Source organism: Choloepus didactylus, chromosome 9 (assembly GCF_015220235.1).
Source record: "Choloepus didactylus isolate mChoDid1 chromosome 9, mChoDid1.pri, whole genome shotgun sequence".
Lineage (NCBI taxonomy): Eukaryota > Metazoa > Chordata > Mammalia > Pilosa > Megalonychidae > Choloepus > Choloepus didactylus.
This window is the reverse complement of record NC_051315.1, coordinates 58,282,969-58,303,596: the sequence shown is the minus strand read 5'-3', so window position 1 is coordinate 58,303,596 and position 20,628 is coordinate 58,282,969. Positions and strand designations below refer to the sequence as shown.

General features: G+C 40.2%; 1 protein-coding gene across 3 annotated transcripts in view; it reads left to right on the top strand.

Annotated features, from left to right (window-relative positions):
• Positions 1-18,758, top strand: part of LRP2 (LDL receptor related protein 2) — a 140,350-nt gene extending 121,592 nt beyond the window's left edge. The window contains exons 67-79 of one of the 3 annotated variants that reach the window (XM_037848924.1): positions 410-575; positions 1,986-2,114; positions 4,548-4,768; positions 5,503-5,679; positions 8,184-8,303; positions 11,253-11,343; positions 12,136-12,203; positions 12,339-12,459; positions 12,922-13,051; positions 14,057-14,158; positions 15,563-15,670; positions 17,076-17,147; positions 17,340-18,758. In XM_037848924.1, coding sequence (XP_037704852.1) covers positions 410-575; positions 1,986-2,114; positions 4,548-4,768; positions 5,503-5,679; positions 8,184-8,303; positions 11,253-11,343; positions 12,136-12,203; positions 12,339-12,459; positions 12,922-13,051; positions 14,057-14,158; positions 15,563-15,670; positions 17,076-17,147; positions 17,340-17,498 — 1,664 coding nt within the window. In that variant the 3' untranslated portion in view covers positions 17,499-18,758. Of the gene's footprint in view, positions 1-409; positions 576-1,985; positions 2,115-4,547; positions 4,769-5,502; positions 5,680-8,183; positions 8,304-11,252; positions 11,344-12,135; positions 12,204-12,338; positions 12,460-12,921; positions 13,052-14,056; positions 14,159-15,562; positions 15,671-17,075; positions 17,148-17,336 lie in introns of all 3 variants that reach the window. The other 2 variants (XM_037848923.1, XM_037848926.1) reach the window with 2 other exon arrangements.
• Positions 18,759-20,628: the final 1,870 nt, after the last annotated feature.

Here is a 20,628-nt window from a genome sequence, read left to right as displayed (position 1 = left end):
TATAACTTCCCATTTACACGGCTCTTTTATTACCAGTGTTATTGAGTATGACTTCAAACATTACTTCCAACTCTCAGCAGCCTGCTCCTGGCTTATCTGTACACACTTATCTGTACACACTGTTTTGGAAACTAGAATTGATCCTACTGTGAGTGAATAGGCTCTTGGCTGAAATATATTTGAATAAATTACTCCCCAAATAGAGATGACTATCTAATTTTCCAGCTAAGGCTATTTGTAGGTAATAACTCAAGTATGATAGGTTTTGGGGTTTGTTCAGTGTAATTAAATTATTAGTTACTAACAGTAGAGATGTCAATAAATGATCAGTACTTCACCTGTAGACACCAGTTCCTCTCTTAGCGGTTGTCCTTAACATGAAACTAACCCGCATGTCTCTCTCCTGCAGGTGTGGTATATTACAGCGTGCTGGGGCAGGGAACTCGTTTTGGTTCTATCAAACGGGCCTACATCCCCAACGTGGAAACTGGTGGCCATAATATGGTGCAGAAAGTTGACCTGAACCTGAAATACATACTGCAACCAGATGGATTATCAGTTGACTGGGTTGGAAGGTAAATTTACCATATATTCCTCTCTTGCCTGTTCTGCTTTCCTGGCCAGGGCTCTCTACTGTTCACACATGAGTAGAGTCCTAGGCGTGGCTGTAACTAACCCCTGGTGCAGTCGAATGATGCCTGGGATTGCAAAGGTAATTGGCAATTACCTTTGCTTACCCCAGTATGGCAGACACACATTATCATTTCCTATATTCTGTGGGTTGTGATAAAGTTTAGGAAAGCACCAAGGTCAAGTCTCTACATTGTATCTAGGAAGGCATTCTTGCAAATAATGTTGGGGTTCAGTATGGCAGCTTTGTTTATTGCTTGACGAAATGGGACAGTCTAACAATTCTCCTAGTAAAGCAGTTGAGGTGAAACATCTTTCTCTATAGCAATTATTTTGGGGAGGAATAATCCATATTTCATGTTTTTAGCCCAAGTCTGAACAGATTGGAAATTTGTCTTTCCTTTTTAATCTTTGGCTTTGAGTTGATAGAGGTGTGAGCTCCTTGCTGCTGTTTTAGACCTTCTAGGACCAGGGACCCAAGCCACAGATTTTGAAGAATCCTTAGGTAGGAATCTTAAATAAGGGTCTTCATCAGGTGCCATGCATGAGATGGCGAACTGATGTGGAAGAGCTATTAGACTTCCTTCTTCAAGGAAGAGGCTTGCATTGGAGGGACATTTGTGGCGAAGTGATTATTAAAACCAAAGCTCAAACATTCATAGAAACCCCTATGCCCTTGAAGAGGAACTGATAATGGAAGGCTTGAGGCTCACTACACTCCCAGTGAATGAGAAGTCATTTGCAGTATAAATTTTCACCTTTTAACGAACTTGTCTGGTGCTCCTGGAAGACTTGAGCATCTCTGAACAAGTTAATTAGGTCCCTAATGTGCCCGCAAGCTGCAGGAGACTCACTTCATTGTCTCCTGTCAGGCAACAGGGCCTCAGAGAACTGTCACTGGAGTCAGGAACTTGAAACCCTAGCCTTTAATGCCTCCTCCTGAAAATTTTCTCTTTTCCTCACCTGCACCCTTAAAGAGTGCAGGGCTGGGAGGTTTCAAAATAAAATTATCGACACATAGGTGCCTTGTAACTTCTTCCTGGAAGCTCATACCTCAAAATAATGCAAGATGTGCAGTCTGGCTGTCTGCTCTGAGCACTGTCACTGATTCTGGCCGATTTGGTTGAGTCAGGAGTCCCCTTCACCTCACTCTTCCATGTGTAACCTTCCAAAGAGGCCTCCTGGGTGAAGAGACTGGGGCACTCCTGAGAGAGAGGAAGGGCTGTGCTCTGATCACAGGTATCCCAGTAGCTGCCTCACTGGCTAAAACTTACAAATACTCTCAACTTCAAGCATCTTTGGAAGTGGCCATTGTAGCCTTTCCGTTTGTTTTAACTTTGTCCCTCCGCATGCAGGCATATTTACTGGTCAGATGCCAAGAGAAAACGGATCGAGGTGGCTAAGCTTGATGGAAGGTACAGAAAGTGGCTAATTGACTCTCAACTGGATCAACCATCTGCGATTGTTGTGAATCCAAAACTAGGGTAAGTACTTGAAATAGGCTTTATATAAGTTCACGGTATTCTCCATTAGAGTCTCATAAAAGTACATCTTTTTTCTAATTGTACTGAAATTGTCCTTGGATTTTTTTGGAGTGGTATCTATGACTGTTTTCAAGAATTATAAGCTGCTGTAGAAATCATAGGACTGTCTATTTCTGATGGCAAAATTCCTTTGGAATTGTGGATTTAACTGCTTTAAATGAAAGCTTCACTAGAATTGTTTTCCTTTTATTTGGGTGTTTAAAAGTAACTCATTCATTGAAATTCAGGTCACATTTCATTGGAAGTAATTTATTTAGATATTTGTTATTTGCATATTGAGTTAGTGGCACTTTGTTTTTTCTTTTTATAACTTTGCATAGCCCCAAATACTTTATTTAAGCAAGGCTACCACAGCTCTTTGTAGATACACTGGATGGACCATTATTACTTTGATTCTGTTAAAGCACATTCTCAAACTGCAATGGCACTTAAAAAATGCTGATCTCATAACCTATAATGCAGTCATTGAAACAGTTTCACATATATGGTATCTTAGGAGCAATGGATATCTTGTGTACCATGTTGCAAGTGATGTGACTACTCCCTGTGTGTTTAATATTTTTCCTCTCTAATTAATTTTTATACCCATCTCATCATTATGATTACATTATTATGGCCCTTTAGTGGTTTTTACCTTTTGTTCATTGAAAAAAAAAAACATTTTATTCTTTGTAATTCCTTCTCTTTGGGTGGTTCATGTATATTTACTCATTGAAATCATACCAAAGTCCTATGAATTAGGTATTACTTTTTATCCCCCTTTTATATATGTGGACAAAATAATATTATTCAGCTATTGTTGAATAAGGTAGAAAAGGAAGAATGCCATGGGGAAATTATTGATAAATACTGTGGTAGTTCTACGTTACAAGGGATCAGATCAGGAAAGGGTATAAAAGAAGGTTGCATTTTGAACTGAATTTTGAAGATTAAGACCCAATGGAAATACAGTAGGTGATCAAGTATTTGATACAGGGAGTTTAGTGTGGATGAGGGTGATGAGTGTCCACTTCCTGGAGAAAGTGGGATGAAAGCAGGACTTAGAAGGATGTCTTGGATGTAGATAGGCAAAGGGGGACAGGGTGGGTTCCATAAACACAAGAAATTGCATGGACAAGGTATACTATGGCTTTTGTTTGAGTATGTATTCCCTTTGTTTTCAACAGCTTTATCAGATATAATTTGCATACCGTACATTTCCACCCATTTAAAGTGTACAATTAAATAGCTTTTAGTATATTCACAAAGTTGTGCATCATCACCACAGTGAATTTTAGAACATTTTCATTACCCATAAAGGAAATCCCCCACCTCTTGGCACCCTCCTATCTCCCCTTCATCCCCAGCTGTAGGCAACCACTAATCTACTTTCTGTCCCTATAGCTTTGCCTATTTTGGACATTTCCTACAGACAGAATCTTATAATATGGGGTCCTTTGTGACTGGCTTCTTATACATGTATACTGTTTATAATGAGAACAAAACAACATGGTATCTGCCAGTTGTTGAGCCTGGGCCTGCTCTGTGTAAGTAAAAGGTTTCTGGCCACGTTTTTCCCAGAGCCTTGTTTGTTTAAAAGTCACACATTGCACCAGAGGATTTAAGGATGGGTCTAAACCTGATGACTGGTTTAAACTGGTGACCAGTGGGGTTAAATATGGCCTATAGAGATGTTTGGTTGAACTACGCAGGCCTTTAGATTTTTATTTTTACTTAGTTGCTGACATTTAAAATAAAAGAAAAATAGAAAACCTGGATTTCTGACTTGAAAACTCAGAACTGATAACTCTAGGTAGGACTGCATTCCTGGATGCCTACAGAGGTGCAGGGGCTGGCCTTTCAGACAGGACCCTCCTGTCCTGCATTCATGGTGGTCTGTTCCAAATCCTTCATCTTAGCTGCCTGGTCCCTTATTTGAGGTGGTGCAATCCCTGCTCTATGCGATTCTCCAATGATAGGTCATCCTCTTTGGTTGCATAGGCTCTCTCTCTACAATTTATTGTTAACTGGATGTAAAATGTGCACTCAAGAGCTGGAATGTAAGCTCCACAACAATAGGAAGTCTTTGTTTTGTTCTCTGTTATCTCCCAATCATACAATAGCTTTTCTAATTTTATTTTTTAAAGAGTCTGAATTTCTATCTTTCAGATGGGGCTGGCAATTTCCATTAAGGGAAGGCAGTTTTCAGGAAGAATAGACTACAAATGCACTTGCTTCCCCTTTTTTCTCCCCTTCTTAAGGTATAAAACAGTGTCTCTTAGGACCCAGGTTACTGTGAAAAACTGTTGATTGCCCTGTTGGAAGTCCATGCTCTGCTTTAGGGGAGAAGCTTCAGTGGATGAAATGCTGCAATGAAAAAACCTTCTGTTACAGGTTTATGTACTGGACTGACTGGGGAAGTGAACCTAAAATTGAGCGTGCCTGGATGGATGGGCAGAATCGGGAAGTCCTCATTTCCACAGACCTTGGTTGGCCAACTGGCCTTTCTGTTGACTATTTGAGCAAGGACCGGCTCTACTGGACCGATCTCAAGGAGGATGTTGTTGAATCCGTAAGGCATGATGGGACTGATAGGAGAATCATTTCAAATGAAGGTTAGAAATGGGTTAAAATTTAATATGTTCCTAGTCTCTGTCCATTTTCTCAAGAAAGAACCTCGATCTTAGGAAATGGTTTATGTATGGTTTTTTAGATCCTTCTATCCCAGCTCTCAGCTGCTGATTTAAATATATATGAATCCATTAGCAATATTTGTCCTTTTTTTTTTAGTAATTAAAAATGTGCATTTCACCAGCAGATATTGAAATAACCAATTTTCCTGCTAGGTTGCTCTTAGGTGTTCATATGTACAAATGTTAATTATATAATTCATATAAAACCACTTCCAGATAGTTCCTTGTGCACAACTGAAAAGGTCTAGAAGGAAAGGAGCATGCTATTTTCTTATCCAGACCCTGTAGAATTGCAAAATCTAGTACCTACCACTTTTTTCCTACCTGACCTGTGGCATCTTATTTTAAAAAAAAAAAATCTCTGCCAAATTATTTTCCAAAAATAAAATCAAATCAGCAACTTGAAAGTGAGCTGGTCCCCTAAAATTGGTGCCAGGCAACATGCATCAGTCTAGTTCAATTTCTGTCATCCAGTGCAGTACACTTTCATGATACAGAGAGCTGAGTTCCCTAATGACAGCCTACCAGAATGTTCCAGGAATTTCCAGGCATTGCTTAGCGATAATTCAAGTAGAATGACGTGAAAGTGGTGCTGGGATACTTTCTTTTCAATAACCTTGTTTTTTTGTTTTGTTTTTTCCCCTGTGGTTAAGCAGCAGGGTACCCTTACAGTCTGGACATCTTTGAAAGCCAGTTGTACTGGGTGTCTAAGGGAAAGGGAGAAGTATGGAAGGAAGATAAATTTGGAAAAGAACAGAAAGTAAAAGTGCTGACAGTGAACCCTTGGCTCACTCAAGTTCGAATCTTTCACCAACACAGATACAATCAGTCAGGTAATCACCAACCTTGGAATAAGATGTTCCTTATTATCTGGAAACTATTTCAAATTAATGGCTATATTGTTGGACGATGGATGATAATAGGCTAATCTCTTGGTGCATGAAACGTGTGTGTGTGTGTGTGTGTGACCAAATAAAGATAAAATTGGATATCAGGTGAAATTAGGCAAAGCACCAACAGTAAAACATTTCCATTTTCATTGATGCTTGGAGTTATGGGTATATGTACTTCTTGGCCTCCGGCCCCAGCAGGCATCAGACCTGGGGAATCCAATGTGAGTTGAGTTAACACATCACAGTGTGGGCCTCATGGCCATCAGAAGCCTTCTCCACACTGGCTGTTGCAAGGTCAGGCTGGCTTTAGTTTAAAATTGTCAGCCTTGTGCATTTATTTCTCCTCCCCTGTTTCTCATTCTGGACCCTGCCTCATCAGGTTACTTGTGTTCTAATTCACCCTTCAACATAATATGGAGCAAGATGAAAGGGAAGGAAAAATTTTGAAATGAGGAAAGGAAATAGAGCTTTCCCCATTCTTACTGAGGATCTTTTCCTCACTTTACTAAATTCTGTACTTCATGTTCTCTGTCCCTGTTCAGTTGTAGATTCTCTTGTTCAACGCAGCCATCTTTTATTTCAATTAATTTTCTCAGAAACCTTAAAACAGGATTTTATTCCCATTTCACACATAAGGAAACAGAGAGAGTTAGTAATTCATGGGCCCAAGTTGCACAACCAAGGGATGAGTTCTAAACACAGAAATGATTTTTAAATCCAGTTCTGTCCAGTCCAAATCTTGGGGTCGTCCTGTTCTTCTGGTCCAGGGTTGGCGTACCGCATTCTGGGTTGAATGCTATGGTTGGGTGGCCTTTGACAAGCCACTTCCCTCCCATCCTCATCTGGGAAACAAGAGAATGAGACTCCCCTGAGTTCAGTGATAGCCTGAGAGCCTGAATCAGCTGTGGCAAAGTGGAAGTCGATGCTGAGGATTTCAGGCAGATAATCTGTGTTAGATTAGTATTTAGTTTGAATCAGTGATTCTCAAACTTAAGCATGCATCAGAATCAACTACAGGGGCTGGTTGAACACAGATTGCTAGACGCTAACCTGATTCTGTATGTCTGGGGATGGAGCCTAATTTGCTTTTCTAACAAGCTCCTAAGTGATGCTGATGATACTGGTTCAGGGAGACACTGAGAACAACTGCTCTAGACTCTTTGCTACTGTGTGGTCTGTGGGCCAGCAGTATTGGCATCATATGGGAGCTGTTTAGAAAGACACATTCTCAGTCCCCACTGCAGACCTATGCAATCAAAATCCGAATTTTAACAAGGTCCTCTAGGTGATTTGTGTGCACTGTGCTCTGCTCTAGAAGGCTGACAAAATGGTAATAGGACTGATTTTTTAAAAGCTTATTTTTAATTTGTGGCAAAATATACATAACAAAGATCATTTTAACCATTTTAAGTGGACAATTGTTTGACATTAAGTATATTGACACTATCGTGTAACTTTCACCACTATCTATTTCCAGACTTTTGTCATCATCCTAAAGCGAAACTCATGCCCATTTAGCAATAACTTCCCATTTCCCAGTCCCACCACCCTAGTAACCACTACCCTGCTTTCTGTCTATGAGTTTCCTTCTTCTACATATTTCGTATAAGAGAAATCATACAATATTTGTCCTTTTGTGTCTGGCTTATCTCACTTGATGTCTTCAAGTTTCATCCATGTTGTAGGCCTGATTTTGAGTGAGGCATGCCTTGTCTATAGCAACATTTTGAGTAATGGAGACTCAGGATCACAGAATCCAAGGAGGAATTTGGAAATCATCTAACTCAGTGTGACCCTTGGATAAATCGTAATATATACTACAATAGAATCCAGAAGATTCTAGTATCTTCTGAGCCATGTTCCAGACTAATTTAAATCTGAGTTTCTATGGGTGGTCAAATCAAACTGGTGATTCTGATTTGCAGCCACAGTTGAGGCTCTTAACTCTAAATTCCTGCCTTGCAAATGAGGAAATTGAAACCCAGAAGAAAGTTGTCCTTGGAGGTTTGGAGTGGAAATCACATCTGCAGGATTCTACCTTAACATATACAGTATTATAATTTATTATTATTTTGGAAATGGCAGATCTTTATAAAATTATGGGCTCTTACTGGTTCTTTTGAGCCACCTCAAGTTGCTTATCCCTGATTAGATTTTGAGCCAGATAATCTACTTCAAAAACCTGACAGGTTTATACAGGAGATAAGTGTTGCTAATATGAGATGTGGATCGTGTGGAAATGGAATGGAGGGCATAAGAACAGACTGTGCCACTTTGGGGTGGCAGGGGATGGTTGTGTAAACAAGGGGGAGTTGTGGGGTGGCATGTGACCTACGGGTGTGGGGATGCTGCCTGGGCTTTCCCATCACCAGCTGATGGGCATGTCTCGGGATGCGGTTTGTGCTTTCCTCAGGACCTAACCACTGTTCTCATCTGCTTTCCAGTGCCCAACCGCTGTAAAGATGTCTGCAGCCACCTCTGCCTACTGAAACCTGCTGGATATAGCTGTGCCTGTCCCCAAGGCTCCAGCTTTAAAGAGGGGAGCACCACTGACTGTGATGCAGGTAGGAGTTCTGCCTAGGTAGTTGTGGGGGTCTGGGAGAGTTTGCCTTCTCTGGTAGGCTTCCTATCTGAGCTTCGCCTTCCTCAGGAGTTGGAAGAGTGTGCCGGGTCCTTTGCAGAACAGAGTGGAGATGGCTAGAAAGAGGGAGGAGAGTTGTGGAAGCAGAGCTGAGTGGGACTTAAGCAGCCAAACAAAACTTATGGTCCAATGACTTCTGAGAATTACTTGATAAGATACAGTCCCATTGCCCCTGAAATTACTGTTGTTATGGTCTGTAAAGACATTTTAATAGTGGGTATTTTATAAGGCGTCTTCCTCCTCCTTCCACTTCACACTGGATTCCAATTGCTCCAGAATCCATTTGGCCTTAACTGGAGTTCATTGAGGTGGAGAACCATGCTCCCAAGGTGGGAGGAGGTTATGCAGTGCAGAGGGTAAGGCTAGACCATGTTCATTGCTCTGCTCACATGCTCATTTCAAAGTTCTGACAGCTGAAAAGGGCCACATATTGAAAAGTACCTTATGTTCTTGGGAAATGGAAGCTAGAATAAAGATGTGGTAGTATAATTCTTATCCTGAATGATGTAGATCATCTGTTCTTGAACAAAACCTTTTTAAACTGTCTCTTCTAAATTAAGGAGTTAAGGATTCTACTGCAATGCCATAAAGCATAGCTGGTGTTCCTAACTAGTATCTTATGCTTGTTAAGCACATTAAAAAGTCATCCATTGCATGGCCCACATCCTTGGCAACTAGGAAGCACAAGCCATTCAACAAGGCACCACCTTTTGACTACCTTCCTGACTAGATTGAAAAGAATGAACACAGGGAGGAACTGCTTCCCTTCCTTCTTCTAACCCCACTCTTGACCTATTGGCATTGGGGAAATACTGGAAAGATTCCAATATTTTGAGCAGGCTTTTGAGATTTGTTCTTTATAGATGAACCGTTTTGACATTTATTGCAATTTGATGTTGTTTACATCATCTCCTACTTTCTTCATTTAAGTTTTTCATCTAGTGGATTATATTAGGATTTTGATTAAAAAACACATTAAATATGGTAGTTATTCCACATGAGCTCTTGGTTTGGTATAGTCATTAATCGATTCAATAAATAATGAGTTTCTACCATATACTAGGCAGTGTTCTAAGTTCTGGCAATAACAGAAGTGAACAAAACAGACAAATTCCCCGTTCTTATTGAGTTTATGTTCTAGTAGGACAAGGAGAGAAACCAGTAAATATATAATAGGTCAGGAGGTGAAAATACTATGGAGAAAACTAAAGCAGGTGAGAGGGATGAGGTGTGCTGGGGCTGGGCTGGGGGTGGAGTTACCTGTTGGACAGAGTGTGCAGGGAAGGTGTCTGTGACAAAGAGAAATTGAGGGACTGACCCAGGAGGATATCCAAACTCCTTAGATAAATACATATGTAGTAGCTACTTATTGAGCATCTTTTAGGAATGGCCCCTCAGGTACATCCAGGGAGCATGTGGAGGCTGAGCTGGGAACAGGGCTCAGAGCAAGGGCAGTTTGTGAAGACATAAAGTGAGGATATGTTTTCTCTATCTTTCTATCATCTATCTATCTTTCTATCTATCTTTCTATCTATCATCTATCAATATATATCTGTGTCTGTTGATCAATTGCTGATGCTTTGAAGCCTTTAGTTTTTTTTAATGCAATTTTATTGAGGTATATTCACATAACATACAATCATCCAAAGTGTACAATCATTTGTTCACAATGTCATCATATAGTTGTGCATTCATCACCACAATCAATCTTTGAACATTTTTATTCCTCCAAAAAGTAAAATTAAAATTAAATAAAAAAGAACATCTAAAACATCACATTCCCCTCATCCCCCCATTATTCATTTACTGTTTTTAAATACAGTTTTATTGTGATATATTCACAACCCTACAGTCATCCGCAGTGTACAATCAGTTCTTCACAGCACCATCATACAGTTGCGCATTCATCATCAGAATCAATTTTTGAACATTTTCCTTACTCCAGAATAAAAATAAAAGCAAAAGAACACCCAAAACTTTCCATCCCCTCCATACCACCCATTCTTCATCTTATTTTTGTCCCCATTTTTCCACTCATCTCTCCATACACTGGATAAAGGGAGTGTGAGCCACAAGGTTTTCACAACCACACAGTCACACTGTATAAGCTACATAGTTATACAATTATCAAGGTCACTGGGTTGCAGTTCAACAGTTTCAGGTATTTCCCTCTAGCCATTTCAACACTCTAAAAACTAAAAGGTGTTATCTATATAGCACATAAGAATACCCCTTGACTCCATTCGAAATCTCTCAGCCACTGGAACCTTATTTTGTTTCATCTCTCTCCCCTGTTTTGGTCAAGATTTTCTCAATACCATATTGCTGGGTCCAGGCTCATCCCCAGGAGTTATTTCCCACGTTGCCAGGGGGAGTCACACCCCTGGAAGTCATGTCCCACATAGAGGGGGAGGGTAGTGAGTTCACCTGCCAAGTGGGCTTAGAGAGAGGGGACCATATCTGAGCAACAAAGAGGCTCTCTGGGGGAGACTCTTCTGAAGCCTTTAGTTTTAAGGTGTGCCTAAACTGAGCTTTTGATTTTAACTGGACTCACAGGGAATTCTGAATGTCTTAGATTCCTTTACTGTATATGCCCTGGAGTCTAGCACCTCTCCGTTGTTTTTTTGGGGGGATGGGGTGAGGGGTGGGGATGCTATAAACTGCCCCTTTCTTTCCACCAAATATATGTTACTTTCCAAGACTTTATTATTGCTAAGTGCATTCATTTAAGGGGAATGTAACATTTTGACAGGGAAACTAATTAGCCTTTCTCTGCCCCCCACCCTGGCCCTGGGTGTGAAGTGGGTTTGCATGGTGGGGTGCTCGGCTGAGTGTGGCTTACTAACAGATGCATGGCTCCACCTTTCTGCAGCCATCGAACCTCCTGTCGCCATGCCCCTCGCATGCAGGTGTATGTATGGAGGAACTTGCTATTATGATGAGAGTGGCATCCCCAAATGCAAGTAAGTCTGAATGTGGAGGTCAGAGTTGCCTCATCTGGGGGAATTTGCAACTTTGAAGTAACCAGGAAAACAGTACAGGAACCTTACCATTTCACTAATTTTCGTATTTTAACCAGCTTGTCCTCCCTTCGGAGAGTCCACAGAGCATGATAAAAAAAGGCACTGCTTCTCAAACTGTAATGTGCATGAGAATCACCTGGGGATCTTGTGATTCTCATTCACAGGGATTCTGCATTTCTAGGGGGCCCCTAGGTGATGCCACATTTTGAGTAACATGGAGTTAGAGAAGGGAGAACAGCGCTCCACTCACCTGACATTACCAATAGCAGTAGGACTGCAGAGCTGCTTTCGTTTAAGGCACTCATGATGAGCAGCGTGACTGGACTAAACATTTGGAAAGAAGAGGTTTCTTGAGAGTCCTAACATGAAGCAAGAAAAAGTCATGCCTTTAAATAAAGTTAATAGAAGCCTAACAGAGGAAAATATATAATCCTGGTTTCCAGTTTTACTTAGAGAAGAAACCAGTAGATATATTCTGAGACTGACCCTGTAGGGGCCACTCCACTGAAAGTGAATTTCCAAAGGTAAAGATTTACTGTTACCCCTGATATATCTCTTATCAGAATAAGCAGAAGTCATGCAGGATTCATTGTCTATTCAACAGGATACATTGTCTATTCAACATGCGACTTGCTTATTTAAAGCTCTCTCCATCTCAGGATGTGCCTATAAAAACTGCAATAGTATCCTATGAAGGCAATGGCTAGTGAGTGATTCTCCTTTTACTTTCAGGTGTTCTGATGGCTACACGGGAAGCTACTGTGAAGTAGCGTTTTCAAAAGGCATGTCTGCTGGAACAAGTAAGTGTCAGCAACCTGGAAGTATGCCATGGCCCCTAAATCGAATGTTGTCATTCAAAAACACCCAGTCTTTGAAGAGGACTTCTGTTTCTGACCACATGTTGATGTGTTCCCTTCTTCTTCCTCCTTTGTTAGCGGCCATGGTGACATTATTGACAATCATCTTGATCCTCATCATTGGAGCTTTGGTAATTGGAGGATTTTTCCGCTATAGGAGAACTGGCACCCTTTTGCCTTCTCTGCCCAAGCTGCCAAGGTCAGTTACATTACAAGGAATGTTAATTTCAGAGGCATAAGTGATATTACCATTAAAAATTACAATACGTTTTTCTACCTATTCTATAGAAAGTAGGGAGGATTTAAAGCAGTCATGCAGGATCACAGCTATTTCATCAAGTGCTTTTCCGAAATCAGAGTGACAAATCACATTTGTCAAATGGTTGTGTCTCCTCTACTGGTGGATATTCAAGTTACACTTCAGGTTAATGGGGAATGGGCTTTATTCCTGCACGTGCCCAAGTCATCCTTGTCTTAGATCTCAAGTATTCAGGAATGTGCTTTAATGTTTTCAGGTAACCAAGGGACCTTGCTACCATGTTTGGCATGTGTAAATTCAGAGTGGAAATTAAGCATTTCATTTAAACAAGATGTAATAATGTGGAAGAAAGGCTGTGAAAAAGAACATAAGACCCTGTTTGTTTCCATTACTTCCTTGCAGCCTAAGCAGTCTTGTCAAATCTTCTGAAAATGGAAATGGGGTGACCTTCAGATCAGGGATGGATGTTAACATGGATATTGGAGCATCTGGTCTTGGGTTTGAAACTGATATTGACAAATCAATGGCTATGGTGAGTGTGGTGTCAAATGATTATTTGAAGGTTAAAGTCATTTTTATTGTTTTATTAAACACTTATAGAGAACAACATTATCCTAGTGAATAGGGAAATGCCATATGCCTCTCAGAATTAAATCTGCACTATACAGGCAAATCCAGGAAACATTAGGTTTTTTACACAGGTATCTAACAACATTGATAATACATCTGAAATTTACTCCAACATCAAGCCAAGTGGTTGCATTGGAATCATAAACAGTCTTTAAGTTTTATTGAAAACTTTTACTTTTTTGGAGGGGAGTGACTATGATATTTTGTTTCTATTTGATTTTTTTGCATGTACAAAGGAAAGATAGGGGAATATATTTTTACTGGTATCATGTATTTTTCTACAATGATAGTGATGGAAAAAAGTGATTTTAAAGTCGGTGGTCAGATCAAACCCTAGTTCTGCCACCTTCTGAGTATAACAGGTATAGAGCTTGATCTGTCTGACCCTTGCTGGCCACATCTGTCAAATAGGTACAATAATACCTCTTTTGAGGGTTAAATTAGGTACTTATGAGGGGACTAACACGGGTCTTGCACAGAAGGGCTTCTCTCTGATTAGTATTGGGGAATCATTTTTGGTATATTGTCTCTTCCCAGATTGTTAATTTTTTTCCCTCCCCAAAAGTATATTACCTGTTCTCTCTTCTCCCCTTCTCCCTATTCTTGATTTTCTTCCACCAATCCCCCTTTTCTGTTTTGTCCAGATCCAATCTCAAATGAATTATTAAGGGCCAGAGAGAATATGAATGCAGGAAGTTTCAGTTTTCTTGAGGTGGTGAATTAGTGGTGTGTGTGTGTGTGTGTGTTTGTTTTTTTTTTTTTTTTTTTTTTTGTTAAGTTCTCAAAGTTGTCAACCTTTGGGTAAGTTTTGCATGGCACCTAGCACGCCGCCAGGTGTGCTCCAGGAACGCTCCTTCCTTTGTGGGTGAACCAGATCAATAGCTGTGATCTCTCTTTTTTCCATCAGAACGAACACTTTGCCATGGAGACAGGGAAGCAGCCTGTAATATTTGAAAACCCAATGTATGCAACCAGAGATAGCACCATCAAAGTGGCTCAGCCAACCCCGGTGAGAAATCACACAGTCCTTTGTTTTTTTCAGTTATTGCCATGCTGGTTTTTATTTAGTGAGTACTGCCCTCTTGGAATTCTCCCAACCTTCTCTCCAAATGGAAGGAAGCAGAGGTCGATTCCTCTGCAGGGACAGGACTGACTCAAGGACATAAGACCTGAAAATAAGCAGAATCCTGTTCTGCTGCTCCATTGTGGAGTGTTGGCTCCATTCTGGGGCCAGTGACCAAGAGTCATTCTGAGGGGTGTTGGAGTGAGATGTGTAGTCCATTTAGAGACTTGGCAAATTCATAAATATTTATGAAATGAATGAGTGAATGATTGTCCGGTCATTATGCAGAGATCGGGGGGGTTGGGTACATTTTCTTTTATTATTGTTATGACAGGGCTGTGGTGAGCCCAAGGGAGAAACTGGTGGTTGTCCTCCCTACGCTTGTCTTTCCCATACTTTTCTGTAAAGTACAAATGTCTCCACAGCTGACAGGTGGAGACCTATGTTTCCTTTGGCAAAGCCCTGTTACCCAGGCATCTTCCACAGGAGCTGGGAGATAGGAGTTAGATGAAGGGAAAGAGGTTTTCATTAGTCTTGGATCAGTAGCCCCAACACCACTGTCAGCTGTTAACCTCTGCCTTCTTAGTCAAAACAACTATGACCTCAGTGGTACAGACTTTCATTGTTAACACCTAAGCTCAGAAGATCTTTAAATATAAGATAGAATGTTTCCTTTACACGCAGATATCTTAAGATCAGAAGTCAGGCATTTTGCTTGATCCTTTGATTTCCAGATAGCAAAACTTTAACCACATCATGAACAGATTTTTGACATTTCATTTGGCATTTTCACTTAAAATAAAATGTGGCCATGTATGCAGACACATATACAAGTTACAGAAAAATTGAAGTAGTAAATGTGAAAATATAGGGAAAGGAGTGATTTTCTGTCATGTAATTTATTTATTATATATTCATGGGCTTAAGAGGGAGCCTTGGAATTATATGAATGTTACAGAAAATGTCTGGAGGGGTATTTATTCCATCATTTTGAGCAGACCTATGAAATGATCAGTCTTATTCCGAGTATCTAAGGACCTGATTCTCAATTCACCAATGAGTTTGGAGAATTATTCATGCTGTTCTTCTAGGATTTGGGCTACCATGATATAACCAGTGCATATTTTATCCAAAAATGTGGTTATAACAGCAGGAGTAAGAATACAATAGAAATTGCTATTAATATATGAAAGTGTGACCAGTTGAGGAGTATTTTTATCTCCCAGGATTAAGGCATGAGGTGACTTTGCGGTTGGTGCTCTTGATTTTGGGAAGTTGGCAGGAAGGTTTATATCAAATTTATTACCAAATTCTTTCAAAACTGGATAAGGATCTTCAATATATTTACAGGTGACTGTATCCGGAAATGTGGATAATCAGAATTATGAAACTCCCGTAAATCTTTCAGAGCTAGCTCCAGAGATGATGCAGACTTCCTCAGGTGCTGGTGGAACTCAGGTAGCTATGGTTGGCTACTGGAATAATGTGGAATTTGGAAAGAACTTTGAAATTGCTGGGCTGGTATTAATCCTAGGCAAACTGGGGGAGACAGGCTCACAGATCCCAAGATGCATAGGCAGTTTTAAAAACTTTCTACCAAGTAAAGCTATATCCAACACTGAATTGGGAATAATGCGCTTGTGACATTGGAGACCATGAGGGAAAGAAGGGCAACAGACTTCTAGATCCAGCCTCTTCAGGTAAGGGGCGTTTACTTTGAGAGAATGGCTTAGTATGAATAAAGCATGCCTATAAAATACATTTCCCTGTATGACATAAGTGTTTTGACAGTGTACATCTTTAGGTCTGCTGCTTTTACCTTTGTTGGCCACAAAATGGCACTAGTTTATATTACATACTCTTCCATTCATTCGTTCATTCCTTGTCTGTTCATCCATCCAATGTTATTGCCTTCAATGTCCCAGAAAGAGCTTCACAACCATTCCTACAGGCCCTTTGAAATTTGTAGACTGACTCATAGACAGAGTCCCTTCAGAAAATAGACTGCAGGGAGAAATACAATAAATAAATTTGATGTAAAGGTCTGTATTAATGAACGATATAGCACTAGTATTAATAGATACATATTTAACTATCCGCCAGCTCAGTTGCCTGCCAAACTAGGCTGTCCTGTTTCCCGCTGGCAGCCGTAGCTGTGCACCACCTCTCAACAGCAAAGTGGTCATGGACAGCTTCTCAACAAGGCAGGCGCCGCACACCACAGTCTTGGGTGACCTCTCTTTGGGTTCCTTAGTTTACGTATCTCCTGAGTGATCAGTGCCTGCTCTTCTCTCTATAATTCAATTATTTAATCTTGCTGTGACTCAGTTTCCTCATCTGTAAAATAAGAGTACCTCAAAGCTTAGTTGGGAAGATTAAATCAGAAACTCTTAGATTAAAACTCTTGGAATAGTCCCTGACACGTAGGTGGCACCCAATAAGTGTTGTTTTTATCATTGCTGTTATTGTGATGATTGCAGGAAGAAACAATGTGGGGAGTTGACCAAGAACAAGATGTTAATGGTTTAGGAAATGAGAGTTACAATTTGGCCTTTGCCTCCACTTTTCAGGAAGCTCCTGGAGAAATCCCTTGCTTGTCTGTGTTTTGAAATAACCAGAGTGATCTGCTTGTCAAAGCTTCCAGATACTATGGGTTCCAACTCTGGAAGCTACACATTTCAAGTCAAGGCAGTGCTTTGAAATTATTAGATGGGGGCTTCAGTTCCTATTCAGGGGCCATAGAAACTGTTGAACAATTGACTGCACTGGCCAGATCACAGAGTCCCAAATAGTTTTGTCCTTCAGTGAGAAGAAATTTTAAAACAAATTTCCATGACTGAACTGTTTTCCCCTTTCCATTTAGGCAACCAAATGGAGTTTCTTCAAACGAAAACCAAAACAAGATACCAACTTTGAAAATCCAATCTATGGAGAGGTAATTTTTAAAAAAATGTTTCTTAGTACAGGCATTATTTCTCTTTTTTTGAAATAACTTTACCTGGCTAACTCAGATATACGCACAGAGTACTTTATGCAAACTGGCAGTGATTAGTTTTCTTCACACAAAACCGTTGCCAGTCTCGATAAGGGAATAACTGGCTGATTTCCTGTTCTGTTGTCCTAGAAGGAGAAGCAGCAAATGGACGACGGTGCTGAATCCCCTCCCCTCTCAGCTCCCCTCCCTGCTGAGATGCCTCCGAGAAGAGAGCCAACTGCAGGCTACTCTGCAACAGAAGACTCTTTTAAAGACACCGTGAATCTTGTTAGAGAGGACTTAGAGGTATAGCTGTGACAACTAAATAGGGAATAATCAGAAACACACTTTTGCACGTATATTTTTTACAAAACAGATGGAAAAAAGTTAACATTCTGTACCTTATTGAAAAAAATATATTTTTTCTCCTTTTCACCTGTAGTTGGAAGCGTCTGGAAACTATGCCTGTGTCTTTTTTTTTTTTAACATGTGCCATCTCATATATTTACAAATAATTATCACGATATACTATATGTATATCTTTGCACTGAAACTGTCTGAAGGTAATGCTATAAATATATTGTACATTTGTAAATTTTGGAAAGATTATAATGTCAATTGAATTTGATAATAAAAGTATCTGCCCAATTTGTCTGATTCAACGAGGAAAACAACTTGCGCCATTTCTAAAGGAAACTTGCGTCATTTCTAAAGGAGAGGCATTACTCATATTTCCTACAGAATTATCCAGAAATGAAGCCAGGCCTCACTCTTGAGTCTGTTTTTATACATTGGCACTTAATTGATGTTCAATATTTACATGTTAGCCTGATTAATGGCTGAATTAGTGAGGGGCACTGTGTATTGGATTAACATCTGAATTTGACACCTCAGATACTGCAGAAGGTAGAAAATGCATTTCAGTTTAGCCCTTCTGCATGTTTGTGTTGTCTAACCAGAACACTCCCTTCAAAATGCATTATCTCACTAGCTTCCCAGACAACATTTTTATTTCTAATGTCAGTGAGAAAATTTTATGTCATTAAGTGCAAATGACATGCAGTGAGTTTGTATTTAATTGGATGAACTCTTTTGCGCAACGGACCAGAGAGTAATTTGCCTGGCATCTCAGGTGGTCACCTACCCTAGTAACTGGAACTCAGTAGCTGAAATACTAAATCCAATCTGTGTCTTCATAAAATAAGGTGCAAAACAAGTACCAGTTAAGCAAATTCTAAACTGGGTTTTTGTTTCTGTGTATGAAAAAAATATCATTATTTTAACTATTTATTTCCTAAGCTGAACATGATTCAAAAGGGAAATTGTTCTTCTTGAGCCTTTTTTAGGTCCTTTGACTAAATCCATACATTTTTATCAGAAGGTACTGTATAGCCTAGCTGGTATTATCTCTACAACAGGATGGTTTTGTAGAAAATCTGGGAGCCATGGCAGGAGTATACAATTTATATAGTAAGTGCCATTCCTGGCTATCTGTGCTAATATTGCACATTTGCAATAGATAGATAGATGGATGGATGGATGGATGGATGGATGGATGGACGGATGGAACCTACTACTGAGTATTCCTGAGTTCTCAAAATATTTGTGGCTCATATTTTGAAATGTACTTTGATTAGAAAAGCAACTGGAAATGATGCTGCTGAAAAATTTCTAATAAATATGTATTTTATCAGACTTGTGTGCTTTCTTAAGTCCCGGTGATGAATCAGTAGCATTTTGCTGCACAAGGTGGGGAGAGGGGTGGAGATTGAGTGCTTTCAGCCATGGCAGGGAAATATTCTGTGCTGCTCCTTCCTGGAAGTGAATCCAGAGCATTTTGTTGGAAAATCAATAAGCCCTACATTCATCTTGTTTGGATCCATGATGTTCTGGAATAAGTGATAGGAAATGAAACAAACAGGTCCCCAGAAACTATTGGATAAAATTGAGTCTCACTTAGCTAACAATACCACCAGTCATTGAATGCTTTCCTGGCTTATGGGGAACAAAGAGGAAGGACATATATCCTTATTCTCTGAAAATTAGTCTTCCCCTAATGAGTGTTATTTGCCAAGATGACAGTTTACCAACCAGTTACTTTTCACATAGAAGTTAGGTCATCCTCATGCTGTAAGCCTAAGCTACTGCATCTGTAAAATTGGGAGGTAGATTGTGAAAGTCAAATGTGAAAATGTATGCAAAGAGTGTAGTACAATGCCTGACACAAAGTAAACCCTCAGTAGGCAGTAGCCATGATTATCTTTTATTAAGAGGACCGGAAAGGAAAGAGGCATCCATGTGTTTTTTGAAAAGGGTCTCAAGGGATTTAAATGTACAACCAGGGTTGAGAATTATAATTATAAATCAAAAACCTGCTCTTCATTTAAAAAAAAAAAAGAAAAGAAAATTAAAGAAGAGGATGCATATGTATTGTCTATTAGAAGGCTGGAGTGGAGATGATAAAACTTTTGGTCTAGTTTGATTGTCATTTGAGGGTGACGGGGAAGGCAATAAACCCCCTTGAGCATGAAAGATGGGAAAATCAAGGCTGAGAACAGTGAAGTGCATAGTCAGGTTGTTCTAGTTTGCTAATGCTGCCGGATTGCAAAACACCAGAAATGGATTGGCTTTTATAAAGGGGGTTTATTTGGTTACAGAGTTGCAGTCTGAAGGCCATAAAGTGTCCAAGGTAAGTCATCAACAATTGGGTACCTTCACTGGAGGATGGCCAATGGTGTCCAGAAAACCTCTGTTAGCTGGGAAGGCACATGGCTGGTGTCTGCTCCAGAGTTCTGGTTTCAAAATGGCTTTCTCCCAGGACGTTCCTCTCTAGGCTGCAATTCGTCAAAAATGTCACTCTTAGTTGCTCTTGGAGCATTTTTCCTCTCTTGGCTTCTCCAGAGCAAAAGTCTGCTTTCAACGGCCGTCTTCAAACTGTCTCTCATCTGCAGCTACTCTCTCAGGTTCTGTGCATTCTTCAAAGTGTCCTTCTTGGCAGTAGCAAGCTCACTCCTTCTGTTTGAGTTTATATACTGCTTCAGGATATAGCTGAATGGGTGGGGCCACACCTCCATGGAAATTATCTCATCAGAGTTATCACCTATAGTTGGGTGGGTCACATCTCCATGGAAACACTCAAAGGATTCCAATCTAGTTAGCACTGATAAATCTGCCCCACAAGATTGCATGAAAGAATATGGCTTTTTCTGAGGGACATAATACATTCAAACTGGCATTGAAGTGGGGTCCCTTTCCCTTAATCCTAAAACATCTGAAAAGCAACAGCGTTGTGTAAACGGCATTAGGCCATGGGGAGGGGGGAGTGAGGCTGGGCCTGTACCAGTTAAAGGAAGCAAAACTTCACTGTTTATGGGAGGCAAAGCTGCGGTTGCACGCATCAGCCAAGCATAACCCTTCTAACAATAACTGCTCCAGGTCCAAG